Source organism: Chamaea fasciata, unplaced genomic scaffold (genome assembly GCF_029207755.1).
Source record: "Chamaea fasciata isolate MVZ Bird 193981 ecotype frontalis unplaced genomic scaffold, bChaFas1.0.hap1 SCAF_19, whole genome shotgun sequence".
NCBI lineage: Eukaryota > Metazoa > Chordata > Aves > Passeriformes > Sylviidae > Chamaea > Chamaea fasciata.
This window is the reverse complement of record NW_027094104.1, coordinates 7480438-7500241: the sequence shown is the minus strand read 5'-3', so window position 1 is coordinate 7500241 and position 19804 is coordinate 7480438. Positions and strand designations below refer to the sequence as shown.

The window sequence follows — 19804 nt, the reverse complement described above, 5'->3', positions numbered from 1 at the left end:
AAAAAAGGAGTAGCCTACAATGTTTTTATTTTATTTTTATACAGACATTCTGCTGTCCACGCTTCCCTACAGTGGCAAAGATAACTACTCACTGTGGTGGAGGTGGGGCTAGTTGGCAGAGTTCCTGATTTATTCCACACCTACAGTACAAATACAAAACAGAACAGGCCACGTGAGGCTGGCTGCTACAGGGACCTTTTTCTCTGATTAATTCATCATGTAAAATGATCACCAGCAAAGCCATATTTGTTTGCAAGCTACATGCAGATGCCCTGTGATGAAGTCATAGACAGACATGTGTTGCCATTTGGCACATATCCAAGGATTAGGAAAGACTGTTTAAAAGACTAAGAGCTTGAGATAGACAAGACCTAAACAGACTAAAAGTAGGAGATATCTTCAACAATCCTGCAGTTTTCAGAGCATTTAAATGATACCTGCATAGAATGGAGGGGTTTTGCTTTTTATTGCTTTCCAGTGTTATTTATTAAGAGACAATATTATGTCCAGACTTTTCAAGATCTGTTTAGAATTCTACCTGCAATCCAGTTCAGGACAACTATGAACTGGTAGGATGGCTCAAACACAGCTTCTCTTTTCAAAGAGAGGGAATAAAATAAAGCAGAGGCTCTAGATGTGTTCACCTCAGTCTGACCAGTTCCAAAGGAGTTAAATTCATCTCACTGTACCTTCTCAACATCTCAGCCAACCATTTGAAAAGGTTACACACCTTATCAAGTGCAGTACAAACATAAAAAGATTTAACAGAAAAAAAAAAAAAAAAGCTAAGTAAAAATGTAGTCTAGCATTCCATGGGTTTCCAATCTGACTCTGAGTATCTGTCTAGCACTTAGACATCTCCTTTGTTGTATGGACAACTAACTACCAACAATCTGGGGCATTACTGAAGCATATCCCAGAGTTTAGCTGTCTCCAGAAGTACAAGAGGGAGGGAACTAAGGATATCCTATAATGCAACACACAATATGCACAGGCTAAGGCTCTGAGATTACATATGTAAACAAACTCAGTTGTAGTTATGTACTTTAGAGGCTGTTGGCTCATAGCCTTTAATTATAGGTCTTGGAAGCTAAGCCCAATATGTACCTCCAGACAGGAAGGAGTTGGACTTCATGTACGGATGTATTCCACTTTCCTGAAAGTACATCAACAAAACCTGCACAGAAAGGAAGGCCTCGAATTTTTATAGGTGAGAGGACAATACTAAAGCCACTGAATGTATGTTCCAAAAAACCAGATCCCTCTAAAAAGCGTGGAGCTGACAACTAAAAGAAAAATCTCATACCCTTCGGGCTTTTGGATACTTTTCTTAGGAGGAGGAACTCAGAGAAACACAGATTTGCACAATATGGACAAGGCTACATACATTGCTAAGGTCTGGGGCATGTGGGCTGGAAGGGCTGACTGGAACAGAGTCCCCAGCTGCTGAGGGCATGTACATCACTGGAGCTGTCTGGGTGGGGCTGGACACGGCCGAGGATTGCTGTAAATCTTCACTGAGCGCGGGCTCTGCGGGAGACAAAGCACAGGGAACACCACTCAGAGCTGGGCAACTGCCACAGAGCATGAGACATTTAGGAACAGGGATACCCAGATGCTCCTGAGAAAAAAAAAATACTCCCCAAGCACCTACTTATTTCTACAAATAAGGAGAAACCTTATTTGGCTTTTTTGCTTATCTAATATTCCTCACGTTTTTACTGTCATCACATACACACTGTGCTGCACTTTAGCTCATTAATGCTGCTCCAAAATTATCTTCCCTGGATGAATTGTGTGTTATTTATTCATTCAGCTCTCTTGAACTAAGCAGAGTTTCCCTTTTTGCTTGGCACAAAGTTGATGGGTGCATTATAATTAGCTGAGGGAGTTAAAGTTTCCATCTGTGCTCAGTACAAATCATTACAAAAAGAATGTGGCACTGGTTTGGAAGGCAGAGATGCTGTAGGTTTGTAGGATCTACATCTAACACTCAGCATCTTCACAAAAACTACAGAACTGACACCACAGCTATATTTCAATATCCTCAAAATGCTGCTTGTTATTAATTGGTAAAACTCAGGTTTAGAGCAGATATAATAAATGGACTCCTGTTATTTTAATTGTATTAGGCCTGTCCTTGTTGACCTTGTAGGAAGGACCAGAAGATACAAATCCATAAGACAGCACAAGAAATAACCAAGTTGGAATGATCTAAGCGCCACAGAATGTTACTCTAATATAATATAATATCAAGTCTAATAATCTTGTTAGGAATAAGGCATTCCTAAACAAAAATACCATGTTATACCCAAGGAAGTTTGCCAAACATTGTTCCTTTATCAAGATTTCATTTCCTAAAGCTTGCTGGATCCCACTGTGTAGCTGCTGCTGTGTTTTGGGCCATTACAGCCCACAGCTCCAGCTATAATTACTGCTTGTCAACAAGGCTTCCTATAAAAGGAACTGCATAACCTGTAGGGAATTTACTCTCCCCATTCCTTGTCAAAGGCAGCAATTACTAATTCCCTCATTTACGAAGGATAATCAAATAACAAAGAGATTTTCTCAAGGCCATGTAGGGAGTCAGTATCAGAACAAATTTAGTGAGTAACCTGCTCTAATTGTTGCAAGTTCAGCAGTGAGATTGCAGAGCAGCAACTGAGGAAGAGCCCTAAGACAGGAACAAACCATTATTTATGAATGTTCTACACATGCATGTAGAACTTCCACAACCAAAACTGCATCACTAGTTTATAGTTGATTAAAGTGAGGATTGAAATAATGCCCTATAAGTCAGGGAGCTATTGAGAAAAGAGGATTTGAGATAAAGCAGTAAAAAAAAAAAAACAGCTGCATATTTTTCTTCTCCAACCTGACTTAAAGACTTAAACTCCAAGGGAAACTTCATACAGAGTAAAACAGCATTTTTTTAATGGATTAATAAATTATCTACAATCAGCAATTTTATCTTCAGCCTTTTAAGATAGAATACTTGGCAATTTAGCTAGGTACAGTTCATCCACGTCCAGAAGAGAAGCAGCTTTCACCACTTCCATCCTCCTGAACTAACACCAGGGAACTGAGCAGGTGAGAGGGAACAGAGAGAGATCCTTCAAGAGACAGTGCAGTGAGAGCTAAAGGCTGAGTCCTACAGGCCACCTACTGCCTCCAGCTCTGCCAACACCTCCCACACCAGCACAGTTTTATAGAAATCAAAGTTTAACCCTTCACAGAAGCTCTCGTTTTGCAGCTCTACATTTAAACTCTCTTGGTAAGAAGCTTTCCATAGCTCAAACATCCATGAAAGATGAGAGAAGTAGTGCACGTACGTTCTACGTGTGCAAAGGCACAGAAGGGTCCTCGGGGACAGCTGCCAGACTGCTGCATATCATTGCATTTGGTGGATTTGTAGATCTAAGGATGGGAAAGAGAAACAAAACAAAAACACCAAACAGAAATGAACAGAAAGTAACAGTGACCACCAGGTACAAAAGTACTATGGAGATATTCCACAGCAAGGTAAGGACACAGATAAGAGATGCAAAGGCCAGCAGAGCTCAGGGTGACCATTTCAGTGCTTTGCTTCAAAGAAAGGAAAACCCACTATAGCTCTGGAAACACCAAAAAATGCCCACGACAGCTAGGGCTCACCCAGAGACCAACCCACCACACACCAGCTCACCCAAAGGTCACCATCTGCCATGAAGTCCCTCAGACTCACTGGAAGCTCCATGGACATTACAAATGGCAAAAGGTAGGAAACAGCTGACAGATGACAGCACAGAAAGTTGCAGCCACATGTTTGCAAGGAAAATAACAAACCATTGACAAGGACTGTAGCAAATGGATTATTCCCTTTCCCCCCAGTTTGACAGGCGGTGACAATGGTTACTGTGCAGATACGGGCCCCACAAAGCTTTTCAACACTGTAACATGAAGCAGACTACGAAAAGGTCTTAATTACACTTTCTGTAAGGATATTGGAATGCTCTGGGCATGCTCACAGCTAAGAGCTTGGTGGTGTTTAGTGCTATCAACATGAACCACACACTCTTAGGGACACAGATGCTGTTTGCTCACATGCAGACCCACAGCGTGCTTTCCAAAGGACCCCCACACCTGAGACTGCTCCTATACTTGAGTTTTCCCCCACTTTTCTTACCTCCTCCCATACAGTCTATTCTGTCAAACAGCTGAACTGCAGCTTACTCCCAAACATGCAGCTTCTCTGTATCCCAGGACCACACTACGTGCAGCCCACATCCTCTCCCACCTGGCACAGTAATTTACTTTGTAAGACTGGAATGCTTTCGTTTTTCCAGTGGAGTGGAGTGAGGAGGTTACTGTACCTCTGGATGAAACTGCTGTTCTGTGCGAGTGTGGCAGTACTGGCAGGAGTCTCCATTTTCACACTTACTGGGATCTCCCCACTCGTCCCCATGTTTCACACTGGGACACGGCGAAGATCTGTGGAAATCAGGTAGCAGGAGAAGGCATCAGACTCACAGACGTGCTCTGAGCTTTGATTACTTTGGGCAGGTGGAGGGACGAGATTCTCCCCCTCTGATCCACTCCTGGAGGACTGCATCCAGCTCTGGGCCCCCAAGATGAGAAGGATGTGGACCTGCTGGATCAAGTCCAGAGAGCCAAAAAGGTGCTCTGAGGGTCCCTCTGCTCTGGAGCCAGGCTGGGAGTGCTGGGGGTGTTCAGCCTGGAGAAGAGAAGGCTCCAGGGAGATTTCAGAGCCCCTTCCAGTGCCTAAAGGGGCTCCACAAGTTATCCAGAGAAGCTGTGGCTGCCCCTGGATCCCTGGAACTGTTTAAAGCCAGGCTGGATGGGGCTTGGAGCAACCTGGGATAGTGGAAGGTGTCCCTGCCCATGGCAGGGGGTGGAACAAGATGAGCTTTAAGGTCCCTTCCAACCCAAACCATTCCGTGATGTTACAATTCCTCAGTCGGGGGCAGGTTTGGCTGCCCACCCTCAGCTGTACAGTCTGCTTGGCTGCTGCTTCCCCAGCCCCCACCCAGCTGCTATTGCATCTTCTCCCCCTTCTTCCAATTTCCTAATGAAAAAAACATGGCTTAATTCTCCATTTGAAACGAAATACAACTTGAACCAGCACAACAATATTAGCAGCTGATGTGATTAGTGTCAGAGATGCTGGGTCTGGTTTCTGTTTTGGAACTGCACCTTCATAGAAAGCTAAGAAGTTAATTGGCTAATCCTAAAACACATAATACCCTTACAGCAGTATGTTTCCAGGTTTATAGTGCGGCCATGTGGAAAAGAGGCTGAGTCAGGTCACTGGGGAAAAGGCAAGTCCGTTTTCTTTCTCCCAGCCAGGAACAGTTCCTTTTCCCAGATCTGAATTTTTGCCGTGACCTACTTCCCCTGCTCTTTATGCTCTTAACCATTCCCTCAAACAACAGCAGAGGGAAGCAGATAGCAGCACCAGCACAACCACATCAGCTGGGGTGGGGAAAAAACACAGGAGCGAGTGGAAAGCAGCAGAGAAGCTTTCACTTCTTCCCTTCCCAAAGGACCCAGAAAGGGGCAAAAAGCACATAGCTGCTGCCTGAAGACTGCCCTAGTGGTTCTATTTCTCCTTAAAGCATTGAGATTAACATTCCTGTGATTGCTGCCTGTTTAATTTTTTAAAATATGGCATTTCAGTGCCAATTCGAAAATTTCTGTAAATGTTGGGGGTGGGAAAGAGAAGCGAGAACATCCCTGGTATTTTCTCTCCTGGCTTTCTGGTCTGCTCTTATGTTTTTCAGAAAGGAACTAAGGAAAAGCCCCACTGAGACCACAACAAAAGCTCTGTTGTGCTGGAGGAAATGAGGGCCTATAATTTGGATGAAATGCGTTCAGGGAGACACAGCACACTGAAAAATCCAGCGACAGCAGGGTGACAGAACACCCGGGTGCCTCAAAAGCAGAGCCTTTAGCAGCTGGTTAAGAATGCATGTCCAGCTACAGCCCCTCCTCATGATCCCCATCACCAAGCATACACAACAAGCAGCCTGATGATTCTGAATCCTTTACCATGAACATATTGTTGTGTGTTTGTTTCGAGATGGGGATTAAAACTTTCTTTTGTTTTCTCTTCCCTGCACTGCCTTCTAAAGCAGAAGTTTATGTGGTAAGGGAAAGCCAGACATAGGTTTTCTTTGCAATACAATCAGAGCTATAACATGATGTAATAATTCATATATTAGAGTACTATTTACTATATACAGGAAAACTTCTTGTTTAGTTTGTTATCTTTCTGCTAGGAAGAAATAACAGACCATCATACCTCTCAGTACATGCCTTGGAGATACACTAAAAACAACTACCTAGTGATCAAAATCCTGTCTCCTGCACCACAGACTTCCAATATACTGCACCACTCAGCTGGGAAGTACAATATCCAGGACCACAGTACCTGTATTTATGTTTCCTTGGACTTCGTCTTCTATCTTTGCTATTGTGGTAGTAGGGACAGGCATAACCCTGGCGACAGAGTCGGGGGGGTTTCTTACACTGCTCTGTCTTGTAATTTCCCAAGACATATGTTGTATCTGCAAAAAAACCCCAATGAGTCAAGAGAGATGACCACAAGCCACGTTTACTACAGAAAAGTTTTAGACAGGAGCAGGCACTCCCCAGAGACCAACCTTTCCCAGCCCCACAAACCCTCAGTGACACTCACCTTGCCACCTTGGCTCCTCACTGAGTATTTTCTCTATCATGGCATGGCTGGCAGCGACCGCAGACTGACCCTCGATGCCTCCTTCAGATGTTGTCTGACCATTCTGTAAAGCTTCCATCGCCTGGAGCTCTCTGCAGGGACAGAGTTAAACGAACAAACAGACTGAGCAGAGGAAGAGTCAGATAAATGTGTATAAAAACTGACATACTGGAGCATTTGCTAAGTGGGTGCATTTCAGCCATGCATGTTTTGTCAGAACATCTTTAACTGAACAGCAACTGCAATAAAAATAAGGCTTCATTCCCTGAGAATTCCAGATGCACTGTTTTGACCCCCTCCATCAAATTCCAAAGTGTGATCCCTTCCTCCATTTTGAGAATTCTCCCTGGAGGTTTTTTCATTTGCCTTATTAGGAAGGGATATCTCACCACCGCTTCACTTCAGGCTGAAGCAGTACTGTCCTTCAATCATCTCACTTTTCACTCGGGTACAGAAATTACCTTTTCCATCATCTCCTTTTTCATTTAGGTTCAGAAATTACCCTTTTCCCAGGAGGCCCAAGCTCTACTGACCTGATGTCATACACGGGCGAGCGCAGGTCGTGGGGCCCATGAGCAAAGGCGCAGTGGACTCCGTTCTTGGTGCAGTTTCCCTTGGAGTCTGTCTCATGGATGCAGATTCCAGTTTTGTAGTAGCGCAAGTGATACCTCCTCTCTGTGTCTCCAGTAGTTCTGTGCAAGAAGGGACACCTGAGGAAGGAAGGGAGGAGGGGTGGAACAGACAAGGTTTAGTCACACAGGTGAAGGACTCAACTACAGGAAGACACTTTGCTGAGAGAAGATGCTGCAGTTGACACCATCTCTGCTAACTCTGCCCCTTCTTTTATGCTGTGCCTTCCAACACTTCAGAGAACGCCCAAACCTGTCACTTCAAACTTTTAGGGAGTTTCCCTCCATAACAGAAAACTAGATTATTAATCCAGCAGCACCTTATTATTCTGGACAAGTGGCTGCCAGGGATCTGGAAAAGAGCAAGGATGTGGGACAAGGAAGGACAATTAGAAAATTACCATTTTAACTTGTTTTGTTTCCCCTTTTAGGCAGAAAAGCAACCTACATTCAGAAACAAAACAGAAATATAACAAGATGGAGTGGGCAAAGTTCAGATATTGCAGCATCAAGGTAAAAATACAAATGAGCAAAGGTTCCTAGATGACAACGGCTTTCATTCACTGAGTTTGAGCCATGTATCAGCCAGTGATCTAAAAGCCAAAGCCCACAAACATCCCATTTCCAGTTCCTTCCAGATCTCTTCCAGCAAGGAAAAAGTATTGAAACTGAAGCCTCAGGCCTGAGAGACTATTCTGTTCTGTTGTAGTCACAAAAACGTTACTTAATCAAGTTGAAAAATAAAAAAAATAAAAAAATTCGCCAATAAATAGCATTTTTCTATGTTTGTACTGGCACCACAAAAGGGAACTGAAATTCCATCTTTTTACAGCATCTCTCCATAAAACACTCTCCATGTTTGACCACAGTTTGGCTACGCTATTTATCCCATATCTGTCACATGGCTAAAGTTGTATTACTGGGTTAACCCCTTAATTGCTGGGGTCTGCCACACAGCAGAAAGATTTGCAGTTTTGCCCCAGTTAAACTTACTGCAGTCATGGGGGAAGAACACCCAAAAACTCCAAGCTCCTCCTCATCTTGCCATATTCTGGGTACCTCTCAGTTCTCTACCAGCTTCTTAGAAGTTCAGAAAGACAAAATAAACTGATATGAGTTAAAAAGCTGGGACAGATAACTCAGGGGGCAGAATGAAGGACAAAGTTCCTCCTCTTTCTTCAGTCCATGAAAAGCTAAGTTATCCTGCCAGTGAGCAAGAGCTGAGAGTCAGGGACTTAGAGAACAGAGTGTTTCAGAACTCATTTGTGTCATTGAGCTGTTTTTCCCACCTCAGCTTTGCTGAAGATGCTGAAGCTCATGAGACAGCGAGTTCCCAAGAGCTGAATTCCCATCTAAGTCACCCTCAGTATTGTCTCTGCAGCAGGCCTGGAGCACACAGGCTGCTATTCCAGATTTTACATCTGGTCTCATGTTACGTATGTGACAAAGCTGCTTTACTGCTGACTTGCCTCATCTCTTGCAAGAACTGGCTGGAATCATCACCTGGCCTGATCCCAAAAGCCTAATGCCTGAAAAGCAGGGTGCACGCAGCCTTTACTCACTCATCTCCTTCGGGGCAGATTCCCGTGGTCTCGTCATACTTGGTGCAGTAAATGTCAGGGCTGTAGTTGAAGGTGCCGTCGCGGCGGCGGATGGACCTGCGCCGGCGCTGGTTGACAAAGTGCCAGTGGAAGCAGGTGTAGGGTCGGTGCTGAGTGCACTTGTGCTGCACGAAGAGCGGGCACTGCTCCGTGCGGAACTCCTTCAGGTACCTGCGGGGACCAGGACGTCAGCCTCGGGATGCCGGGCAGGGGAGAGATCCAGCCACCCGCAGAGCCCCGAGCCGTGCCCATCACACAGATGTCTGCTGTCCTTCCCACACCCTCCCTGCTTCCCCTCCCAGGATGGAGGCTGGGAGCTGCCCGTGTTTGTAATGGCAAGATATCCATTACACACAGGAATGCAACGAGAGCTGAAATCACTTTCTGTCGGGATCGTTTTGAAGAGGCTTTTCATCAGCTTAGGGAACAGTTTTTGAGAAAATAGAACTCTTAAGTACCTTTCTAACCCTTTCTAAATCTGTGACCTATCTCGGCAAAAAGGGGTTTCCTTCCTACATAGTCAGTTAAAAAAAAACAAACGAGAAAAAATAAAAACCAAATAGAATACACTTCTTTGAGCCACATTTAAAGCTTCAAGTTACCGAGAAAGAAAGATTTTTAAAAGACTTTCATGCCTTGTCCTCCTGGTTTAGCTCTGCTTTGTCAGTACATAGTCAATTATGAAATATAAAATAACTAATCTCTCTCTTGCAATCATATGAATTCAGGGCTCAGTCTTGAAAAGTGGGATAACTATCCTCAAACTTCCCCATGTTTATGTTGCTTTAATTTTAATATGTAATTCCCTGAAAGTACATGGCTTCTTTTATCCTGAGAACTAAAGAAGTCACAAGCTTTTATTTGTGACACTAATAACAGTCTCTAAACCCAGATTGTAGAGGATTACAAAATGGTTTAGATCAACATAATGATCTGACTGTGATCTGTGTGTAGGTGCTTACAAAATCCACGCTGTTGAAACCCACAGGCTGCCCTGTATTTACAGGGAACATCCAAACAGCTCCAGGAGCTCAGACCCGAATCCCACCAGGTTTGGTCCCAGAGACACATCCAGGAACAAGGCAGAAAACCCAGCGCATTCTGGTCTCTTATGTTTAGAGGTCAGTGTAAACACCAAGGACCAAGATTTGTAGGTCAAAAAAAAAAACCCAAACCCGAGTGTTCTGCTCGAAGCAACAGGGTGACATAACACTAGATTCAGACTCATTTTAAACTGCGTATGTGGTCCGAGGCAAAAAGACAGGAGTGCAGGAATTCATTCCCGTGTCAGACAGTCTTTATCTCCTGTTTCTAAATAAATGGAAAGATGTCTGATGCCCAAAGACGTATTTACAGGTAATATCACGGTGCTAGGCTCATTCTGAAAGCAACATCTGTAAATAAAGCCTCCTTTCCTCTTTACCCTTTTCCTGAGGCTGAGGAGAAAGCCTCGGGAAAATGCACAGATTCAACCGAAGTGGTTTTATTTGTTCACTATGAAGAGACAGTATCAGTGGCAAGAGCTTTCCTACATTGGATTTCGCAAGCATGAAAGGATAAAAGCTCTTCCTCTTCTTCAACCTCTAAATAAGTGAGATTTGCAGGTTCCAGTGCCTGGGATCTGTGAACGCCCGGGGCTGGAAGCCTCTGTAGCCGGCTGTAAGCCCTGCTCTACCCGAGCCCATCTGTCCCCTGCAATCCAGAGTGGCTGGAATAGTATCTGCACTGGGGCCCAAGGTTTAATAGCAGAAAAACCAGAGTCGGCTGCAGAACCTGGTCTGCTTGCTGTAGGTGAGGGCTAACAACATCACTTTGCTCCTTTTCCCGTTTAAAAATCCGGCTCCGTTCAAACAGAGATCCCTACTTCAGCCACACCAGCAATTCATCTGGAAACTGAAAGCTATGGCAAATTCATCCACTCTCGAAAAGCTTTCTAAGTTGTTGGACCAAGTAGTTGTAGAAGGTGGAATTCCACAGATTTTATCTTATCAGTGCACTAGGAAGGCTTGGAAAAAAAGACTGTAACAACATTTTGGTTAGCAAGTGAATCAAGTAACTTTAAGCAGGATGATGCTGTCCACAGTCAATACAATCACCAACCAGTTGTTACCACTTACACATCTCCATGTACACCTTAGAGACACGAGATTTGTGTTACTCCCATTTTACACATGGACAAACAGCAACACTGGCTATGAGCCCCATCCCGTATCACACAGAAATCTGAATCCCAGACAGAAACCAAGAGCATTTCAGCTTCTCCATCCTCACCCACTGCAGGGCTTAAGTTCAAGAACAGATCCTGAACCTCCTCAGTGCTCTGGAAACTAAGGGGAGATAACCAGGCTTACATAACCCGGGTATGGAGCCCAGCACTCCACACTTGTGATAGGCCCAAATGAAACACTTAAAAATCTGAGAGTTTAACAACTCCACAGTCAGCCGAGCTGAAGCTGCTTCCCTTCAGCAGGGGAGTTTAAAAACGTACACACTGATTAGGGATTTCGGTCTCTAGTGTCTCAATTGTTGCTGAAGAGTATTTGAAAATTAATTGCATTTCATGATTGGCTAAACTCCCTGGAGAAACATTTATTGTAATGTTAATGAGAGATAATTACATAAGTAAATGGTTCACCTGAAAAGTGTTTAACACCTAACTTGCTTCATCAAAAAGTCGTTCTTTAATGGTCTCTATTAAATAAATGATGTCTCACTCTTAGTTTCAAAGCAAGTCCTGCAAACAGGTACTACTGAGCTCTGCAGACATGAACTGCACAATCACCTCTGCAACAGACCCAACTGATGGAAGGCCAGTTGTCACATTAACTCGATCATTTCAAGCCTTTCAATCACTGCTTTGGGTTCTCCTTTTTTTCCAAGCCACTACAACGTTCTAAATCACCCACCTCCACAATAGCCTGAATGTTAAATTGCCTTACAGCCCTTTATTTCCTTGCTCCATGAAGTGAGTTTTGGCTCCTCTGGGAGAACACAGACCACTCAACCAGCCACTTTGTATTAAAATATATAAAAGGCCTCTAAACCACGTGTGTTTTGGGAACACAGAGAGGATACAGAGCCTGCAACACCGCAATGTGATGTCTCACAAAGCAGAAAGCCATTAATATTTCAGGAGCCTCTTTGCAAAGGCTCTAAACAAAACACAGAGAACACTGTCATGACAGATCCTTCTGGTGTCAATGGTCTCTGTATTTTTTTTTTTCCAGAGCAGCTGAAAAAAGGAATTTTGGAACGACCCTCGAAGCTGAAAACACGTTGATGACTGGTACATATTTCACAGCATGTCAGCCAAACGTTGTGTCTGTACAGGAAGAGGAAATCCAGCAACGATAACTTGCATTTTTCAACTCCTCTCAGGAAACTCTACAGCCCTCACTTGAGGGGCAGAAGAATTATTACCCCTATTTTATACTGCAGCTACTTCCATATTTCTTTTGTAAAAAAAATATGTGAGTATATGTTGTATTTTCACACCCATGTAATTTCAGAAAGTGGAAAGCACATAGCACTGTCTTCTGATACAACATTAACATGAACAGCAACACCCAGATTCCTGGAGGAAATGTTATCATTTATGAGCCCTAGTAAACAAAGATGAATGCGACTCTAAACAAATAGGACAAGACTGGCCAGAACAATGCAGATCAAAGTCCCCAGGCTGAGCTGAACTTGCTGTCAAACAGGATGGACGCTGCTGGAAATGAAAGTTTTTTTTTCCCTAGGAAGACAAGAGGAGAGGTTCTTGGAGTAGTTTTAAGAACTCCCAGAGACCAAGAGGAGCAGCAAAGCATTAGAAAAACCTCAATGCTACTTTGCTGAAATTCCACTTCCTCTGGGATGAGGGATGGGGCAGTGACTATTCTGCAATTATTTACACTAGTGGGAAGCTGCTCGCTGTCTTTAATTGTCAGTAGAAGCTCAAGTCTCCAGGGCAGGGTAGCAAGTGTTTACCTCTGCAGCTTGGAATTGTAGGAGTTCCCCCTCTGCCCTGAAGGAATGGAGCAAGAACCTGCTCCGGGAGCTGCAGAGAAGAAGATGAGTGCAGCAGGGGAAGAACAAAAAAATTCAAATCTAGAAAGAAGGAGGAAAAAAAAAACAAAGTGAGAATCCAAGAAGAATTTTTAACCTAGAAGTTTCATTTTTATCTTCCACAATTGCAGCTGTGTCCTGGTCCCCTCCTAGTGCAGAGATCCTTTGTTTTTCTGCAGCTTTTCTGGTGAGCTCCGGTGAGCTCAGGCAGCTTGGTATGAGAGGATTCCTGCATCCATCCTGCTTCCAGGGCTGCAGCTTCCTGTCAAACTTGACCCAAGTCACACATGCAGTGGAGTGAGCTCAATTCAGGAAAATGTGCTGGTAATGCACAGCTGAGCTCCAAATTCCTCATAAAAGCCTTAACCCAAAGCCCCCAGAAATTGACTGGAAGATGCACACTGATGCCAAGACAGTCTCTGCTTTGGAACAGAGGGATCAGAAAGATGGGGAGGGAAACAATACCAAGGAGCAAGGAAATGAAAAGATTAAAACCAACTCCTCAAAACTCTCATGGCTTCTGTGATGCAAAGCCAGGCTCTGCTTTGCTTCCAACATCCCTCACAACGTTTGAGACCTCTGTGTAGGTCCCAAGATGAGCTCCTTTCCTTTGCAGCCCTTCTTGCTCTTCCAACCCCCTTTCTGCCAAAATTCCTTTTGGGCCCAAAGAGAGGCTCACAAACAGGACCTGAACCTTCCGCAGCAGAATGACACCAGAGAGAAAACCATCAGGTAACACAACCATTACGGTCTGGCTCATCCAGACGAGGACACGGTCCGCAGATGTAGGGCAGCAGTGAGATCCAACACCACCACCATCCACATTCCACACACGGGTGGGGGTGTGTTTACACCCCTGTGCTGAGAGGCTGCAGCAGCACTGATCGTCTAGTGTCACCCCGGTGTAAACTACGAGCAGTTTTTACACCAGGTCCTCACTCAGGGCACGGGGCTGTCACTGGTGCTCCCTCCCCACAGCTGCTCCTGGGTCACAACAAACCAACACAGAGAAGGCAGCTCAGGCCTGGGGTGTTTCTGTAAAGTCCAGCCTGGTGTGGGCACTTCACTTTGTTACCACGTTAATATTAGAAATTACTAATTCAGGGCTCTATAGAGATGCTCAGCCACCATCCAAAAGAGCCCCAAAGGCAAATCTAACAAGAAGTCTACAAATTAATTTGTAGGTTGTGTTTTGTCTTGGGTTTTGGTTTAGAGGGATTCTTTCTGTTTTGTTTTGGTTTTTTTCTTCAAACCAAGTCTTACATTCCTGATAAGATTTCAGGTATCAGGGAGAAAATGCTTGTCTGCCATTACCATTTATTTTAGTCATGTGTGCCTTCTCTCAAAGTATTGCACTGGCAAAAATGCCATTTCCCTGGCATAAAAGTACATGGGAATGCTGGGGACATTTGTTGGCATTTTTGTATCAGTCATGTCCTGCTGTTTCAGACAGGACTGCATGAGGCCATGGACCTCTCCGTAAAGTCTCAGGTGGTCCCAGTTCACATCCTTCCTGAAAAATGCAGCCTGACTGAGAGGTCACTGCTCTCAGCTGCTCATTAGCTTTCCTCCTCTGCAGCTCCGAGTGGCACTGATCTGTCCAGACAGCAGGATGGAGAAAGTTTTCCTAATTTAGGTTAAAAAAAAATCAAAATAACCCCCATATATATATATATATATATATATATATATATATATATATATATATATATATATATATGTTAAAAAACCCCACCATCTTCACTTAAAAATTTAAATTAGTGGTTTGAGCTAACACAGATAAAATTATCTGAAGCAAACCAGGGTGTGCTTATCCAACAGACAGTCTGCTCAGTAGACAGCATTGCAAAACCCAGGAGAAAGTGTCTAACTATAGATATTGATATTTCTAATTCAATAATGCTTATCTTTTGGAAATATTTTCAGAACTGCTATTTTCTTCTTAAGCTCAGAGAGCCACCCCAACACAAGAGGAAAACAGCTGTCCATATTAAATCAGCTCTCTAAATTCATTTCACCCTCATAAAATTTTATTGCAAAAGATGATATCAAACACATCTTTAAGTAAGAAACCCATGACTCAATTATTTTCTTTTACTGAACTGTGGTATTGCAATTGAAATGAGTCAGTGGTGCATGACAGAACCTACTTATTCCAACAGGATACTCAATAGAAGTCCTACTAATGCACCTTTCATTTAACCTATTACTGATAGAGAAAACCCATGATATGCACCTCTGACATTGCTCAGGAGTTTTTGCTCTTGGGGCAAGGGACATGTTTCAGAATAAGTGAGATAAAAACAGAGAGTTAAAGAATAGGATTGTTCCAAAATAATTTGGAGAGTTTGATACCAGCACTCACACGTCATCTTGGGAAATGCTGGCATTCCAATGCAAGGCTTCCTGACAGGGAAGAGAACCTTCAGCTCTCAAGATTTCTTGGAATTTGGGAGGAAAGATGTGAAACAATCTGACTTCATGGGAGTTGTAGTTCCTTGTTCCTAGGGCTGGCACAAATTTGAGCAAATCCCTGAACCAGCAGCTGTAGACCACGAGCAGCCTGGTTTACAACTCTGCAATGTTTAATGTCCTTCTAGTAAGAGCAGAAGTTAAGACAAGTCTGTTTCAATAAATATTTTTTACTGACTGGCAGATGTAATTTAATACTGAAACAGAACCTCACATGAAACAAACACTGTTGAAACAAACACTTTTAGCAGCAGTCTTCAAAGTTCTAATCAAAATTTTGGGAAAAATTCTCATCAAGTTCTACCAGAAATCCGTGTCAAGGCATGGTTTGAGTTGAAACGGACATTAAAGATCATCTGTTTCCAACCTCTTGCCATGGGCAGGGATGCTCACCCACTAGATGAGGTCTATCAACTACTGTGGCTTGCCAATACTGGATATTTCCCATTTTACCACATTTAATGGTATTTAGAAGAATAATGTCATAGACCTGACCAAGCCCTCACACTTCACACCCCAAGCTTTTTGCATACACCGTGCACCATTTGGTGCAAAAGGCAAACATCTCTCTCAGGACATCTTCACAACCATCAGTCCATCTGCCTTTCCATACCCTCAGCAGCCAGGTGCAGTTCTGTAAACCTTGAAAAGATTAGAAAGCATTTAAATCTCCAAGAAAAATATATGGATCACTTTATAAAAACAAAAGGCTGCCTGTGAATGTGGGGAAGGAGAAAAGGATGAGGAAAAAGTTTCAGTAAGCTCAGATCTGTCAAGAAGATTGACTTCACATGCCTCAGTGTTTTCTTTATCACCTAAATAAATTGAACCATCAACTGGAAAAAGGTCACACAGCAGACAGCAGTGTGTGATTTTAAAGCTGTTAGATTTCCCCTCCTCCATTAGAGCTTGACAACAATGTCAGTCTGAGGGCAAATAAAGAAAGTAAGAGTTGGAGAGACTTGTTATAGATGCATGGAGTTGGGTTTGTTTGGTTGTGGAGGTTCATATAACTCATTGTGTACCTCAATGGTCAAAATGACAACTACCCACATCCATAACACATTGCTCCCCCAGTTTTTGGTGTAGAAATAGGTAGGCAGCACTCAACTCTTCCATTTTGTAGGCATCTGAATGACTTAGCAAGCAAAGTTGAGCTGGATGCTTCCAAATAAATGGAAATGCAGAGCGCACTGCAGAAGGTGAAATACAAACAGCCAGACTACCAGAAACTGAGGTTAACACATCAAAATGCACACAGCCATATTCCACAGTAATCTGATCCCTACTGAAGCTCCATTTCTGGATTTCAAAGGAGATCACGGGCTGGACAAGAACACAGCGAATTCATTTCGGCCGTGACGAATGAATTCTGTACTACCAATACTTCATAGATAACTGAGTGGCTGCAAAAGTTCAGGCTAAAAATAACGAGTGTTGGCAACTATCAGAACCCATCAGGACGTTTTTCAATTAGAAGGAAAAAAGTCAGACAAACAGTTGTGCCTTGTCTACACTGAAAAACTAAGGGAAAACAGAGAAGCACTGCTGTGTGGTGCTGCCCCATCACAGGAAGACAGATTCGCACCAGCTTCAGGCAGAACATTGTTCAGTTTCCACAGCTATAGCTAAAATGGCTTTGTTTGGAGAGAAATGCCACGCTGCAGCTAAGAAGCTCACCAACACTCTGTCCTGATGAGGAGCAAAAATCAAGGCTTTCTTTCAACCCGGAGTTCACTTGATAAAAATCGTATTTATCACATTTGTGAGCAGCCAAGACATGAGCTCCACGAGTCACAACTGTGTTCCTGTCTGTGGGTGTTGGGGAAGAGATGCTTGCTCAGACTTCCAGGGAGCTGTGCATCCCTTTGCTTGGCACCCCTCGAGTTGTGTCACTCAAAACCCGACAAATAAAGCAATTTGAGTCATTTTTTGGCGGTGTGCGGTCTTCAAAAAGCAAGCACTTGTTGCGTCAGCAGACCGTGAAATGTATATAACCAAGCCATACCAATAAAATCCATTTCAAATACAAGTGCTTGTTTACACAGAGCTTTCACCTTTTTAATTAAAACAACCCAAGCACTGGCAAAGGCAAACACTTAATGGCACTACATTTCAGAGGCATTTCCTTAAAAGCCATTCACCAAGATCCAGAATTCTGCATAAAGCCTTCAACTTACATTTACATTTCCTTGAGTTAGCTATCCTTTTTTTCCCAAATCACTTGGCAATGAATATGTATTAGACATGACCTCAAAATTAACTCAATATTTAGGCAGTTCATGCAATGTTTTAAACACACAGCCCATTTCTCCAAGTTTAAATGACATATTTGCAATTTGACACTGTTAGTTTATGTAAACTGTGCCTAAAGCACATTTTCCTGTTTTCAAACATGGATCGCCCCCCGATTGAGACAATCTTCATCCCTCTCTGGGCTGGTTTTTGTTCCACAAACTATTTAGTTGTCATTAATCCCTCCCTATGGCACCTGTGTAAGTGCTGAGTCTATGAAAAAAGGATCATATGGAAATAATTATTTTTTAGTAACATGGGTTGAGCCTGTTGCAGGGAAAACACTGGAGCTCACTGCATCCAGACAGCTGCTGAAGGTCTGTACCTGCTTCAGCTGTCAGCACAATAAATCAACATATGCCTAAATATGAACAGTTAAATATTTTACTACTAATTACTTCACAAAAAACATCCATCCCCAGACTTATCTATTCTGGTCATTTATTCAGCTAATAGCCAAATAAATTTCACCTCCTACATAAACTCAAATATTAACTTATATTATCCCATCTCTCATGGATGCGATAGATGATGCTTCTTTACCCCAGTGTTAAGTGTTTGTAGCCCCAGAAAGGTGGAGCCCGAGTGGGGTTAACACACACCAGGTTTGGTAGAACAAATTCAAGTCTGAATAACACCCTGATGTAAAAATTAAAGTTCCAGTTTCCAGCAAAGGTTTTTTTTTTCCACACTGTACTTCTCTCACCACCGATTCAAGCACTAACAAAGCCTACCCAGGGTTTACAACTGTAGAAACATCAGGGAAGGCTGGGAACAGGGCTGGGCTGTTTGAAAACTTGTGTTACTCACTCTGCTAGTTCCCTAAAACAAAACATCCCACATGCAAGAATTCATAATGGCCAATTCAGAAAAATATTATTTCCATACAAGCCGTTCTACAGCTCAGGCTTTCAGCTGCAGATTGTTATGAGCATTTTTAGCCAGCCAAGCCTCAACATCTTGTCTCACAAGAGGTGCTTTGGAAACAGAGCACAGTAGTCTCCCCTCTCCTGGCCACGCCAAGACCCTCATGATTTAACAGACAGCTCATAGATCAGCTGCAGCCCCACACTCACAAGAGTTTTAAGACAGAACACGAGCTGTTTGAAGGGCTGTATTTACACAGGACCAAAACCAGACAACCAAAGCTCCACATGACATGACAGCTCCACAGTGCTCTTACCCACCCCAATTTACATTGGAAATGAAACAGTATCTGCTTCTTCTCAGGTTAAACACCAACCAGATTTGCAGCAGCCTCTTCGGAAAAGCTTTCATTTGTGAACAGACATTTTCTGCTGTGAGTTTGAAACAAAACACGGTGATTATCTAACAAGCATGAACCTGCATCCATAACACATGTGCCAGCACAAAGATAAAAGCCAACCCTTACTGGCTGATTTTGAAGAATCAATGTCAACCATTCAATCGATTTTCTTTTCCGCTCAGCACTCAAATCAGACTTCATCCGTGCCCGCTGTGGCCCAGTGGACTCTTTAAGCACTCCACACGGCAGGCACACCTCTGAATAAAAGTCCTGCATGCTCTGGTGTCCAAAGAAGCTCCACTGTATGCTGACACCAGCTCTCCTCCAAGGGGAAAGCAGGCAAACCCCAGGCTACGCCACAACTTCTCACTTCCCACTCTGACCAATCAATGCACTGATAAATCTGCTGGGCACTCTCACGATATTTTAAATGTGCAAACAATATTTTTTCTGTTGCTGTAAAGCTGCAAAAGTTGTCCTCGGGCATCTGCTGTTTGTATTTCTGCTATGACAGTAACAGTCAAGAACCATCAATGAAAACTCACGGTCTATTGAAAACTTTAGAGGAGAAAAAAAAAATCACCTCTGAGCACACTGGGTGTGGAGTGACAGGGGTTTTTTGAGCTGTGGTGACATGAAGACAAAGGATAATAAATAATACTGACTTTAATTCATTTTTTTGCAGGTATTCGTAGAATCACAGAAGGGCCTGATTTGGAGAAGACCTTAGAGATCCAGTTCCAACCCCCAAGTT

At 43.3% G+C, this 19804-nt stretch overlaps 1 protein-coding gene across 4 annotated transcripts in view; it reads right to left on the bottom strand.

Moving 5' to 3' along the window:
- UNK (unk zinc finger) overlaps positions 1-19804 on the bottom strand; it is a 44907-nt gene that overhangs the window by 17504 nt on the left and 7599 nt on the right. For 2 of the 4 annotated variants that reach the window (XM_066200859.1, XM_066200861.1), the window contains exons 2-9: positions 8928-9137; positions 7270-7446; positions 6698-6828; positions 6431-6566; positions 4353-4470; positions 3333-3417; positions 1388-1530; positions 93-140 (exon numbers count right to left, since the gene is read on the bottom strand). In XM_066200859.1, coding sequence (XP_066056956.1) covers positions 93-140; positions 1388-1530; positions 3333-3417; positions 4353-4470; positions 6431-6566; positions 6698-6828; positions 7270-7446; positions 8928-9137 — 1048 coding nt within the window. The remainder of the gene's footprint in view (positions 1-92; positions 141-1387; positions 1531-3332; positions 3418-4352; positions 4471-6430; positions 6567-6697; positions 6829-7269; positions 7447-8927; positions 9138-19804) is intronic. The other 2 variants (XM_066200860.1, XM_066200862.1) reach the window with 1 other exon arrangement.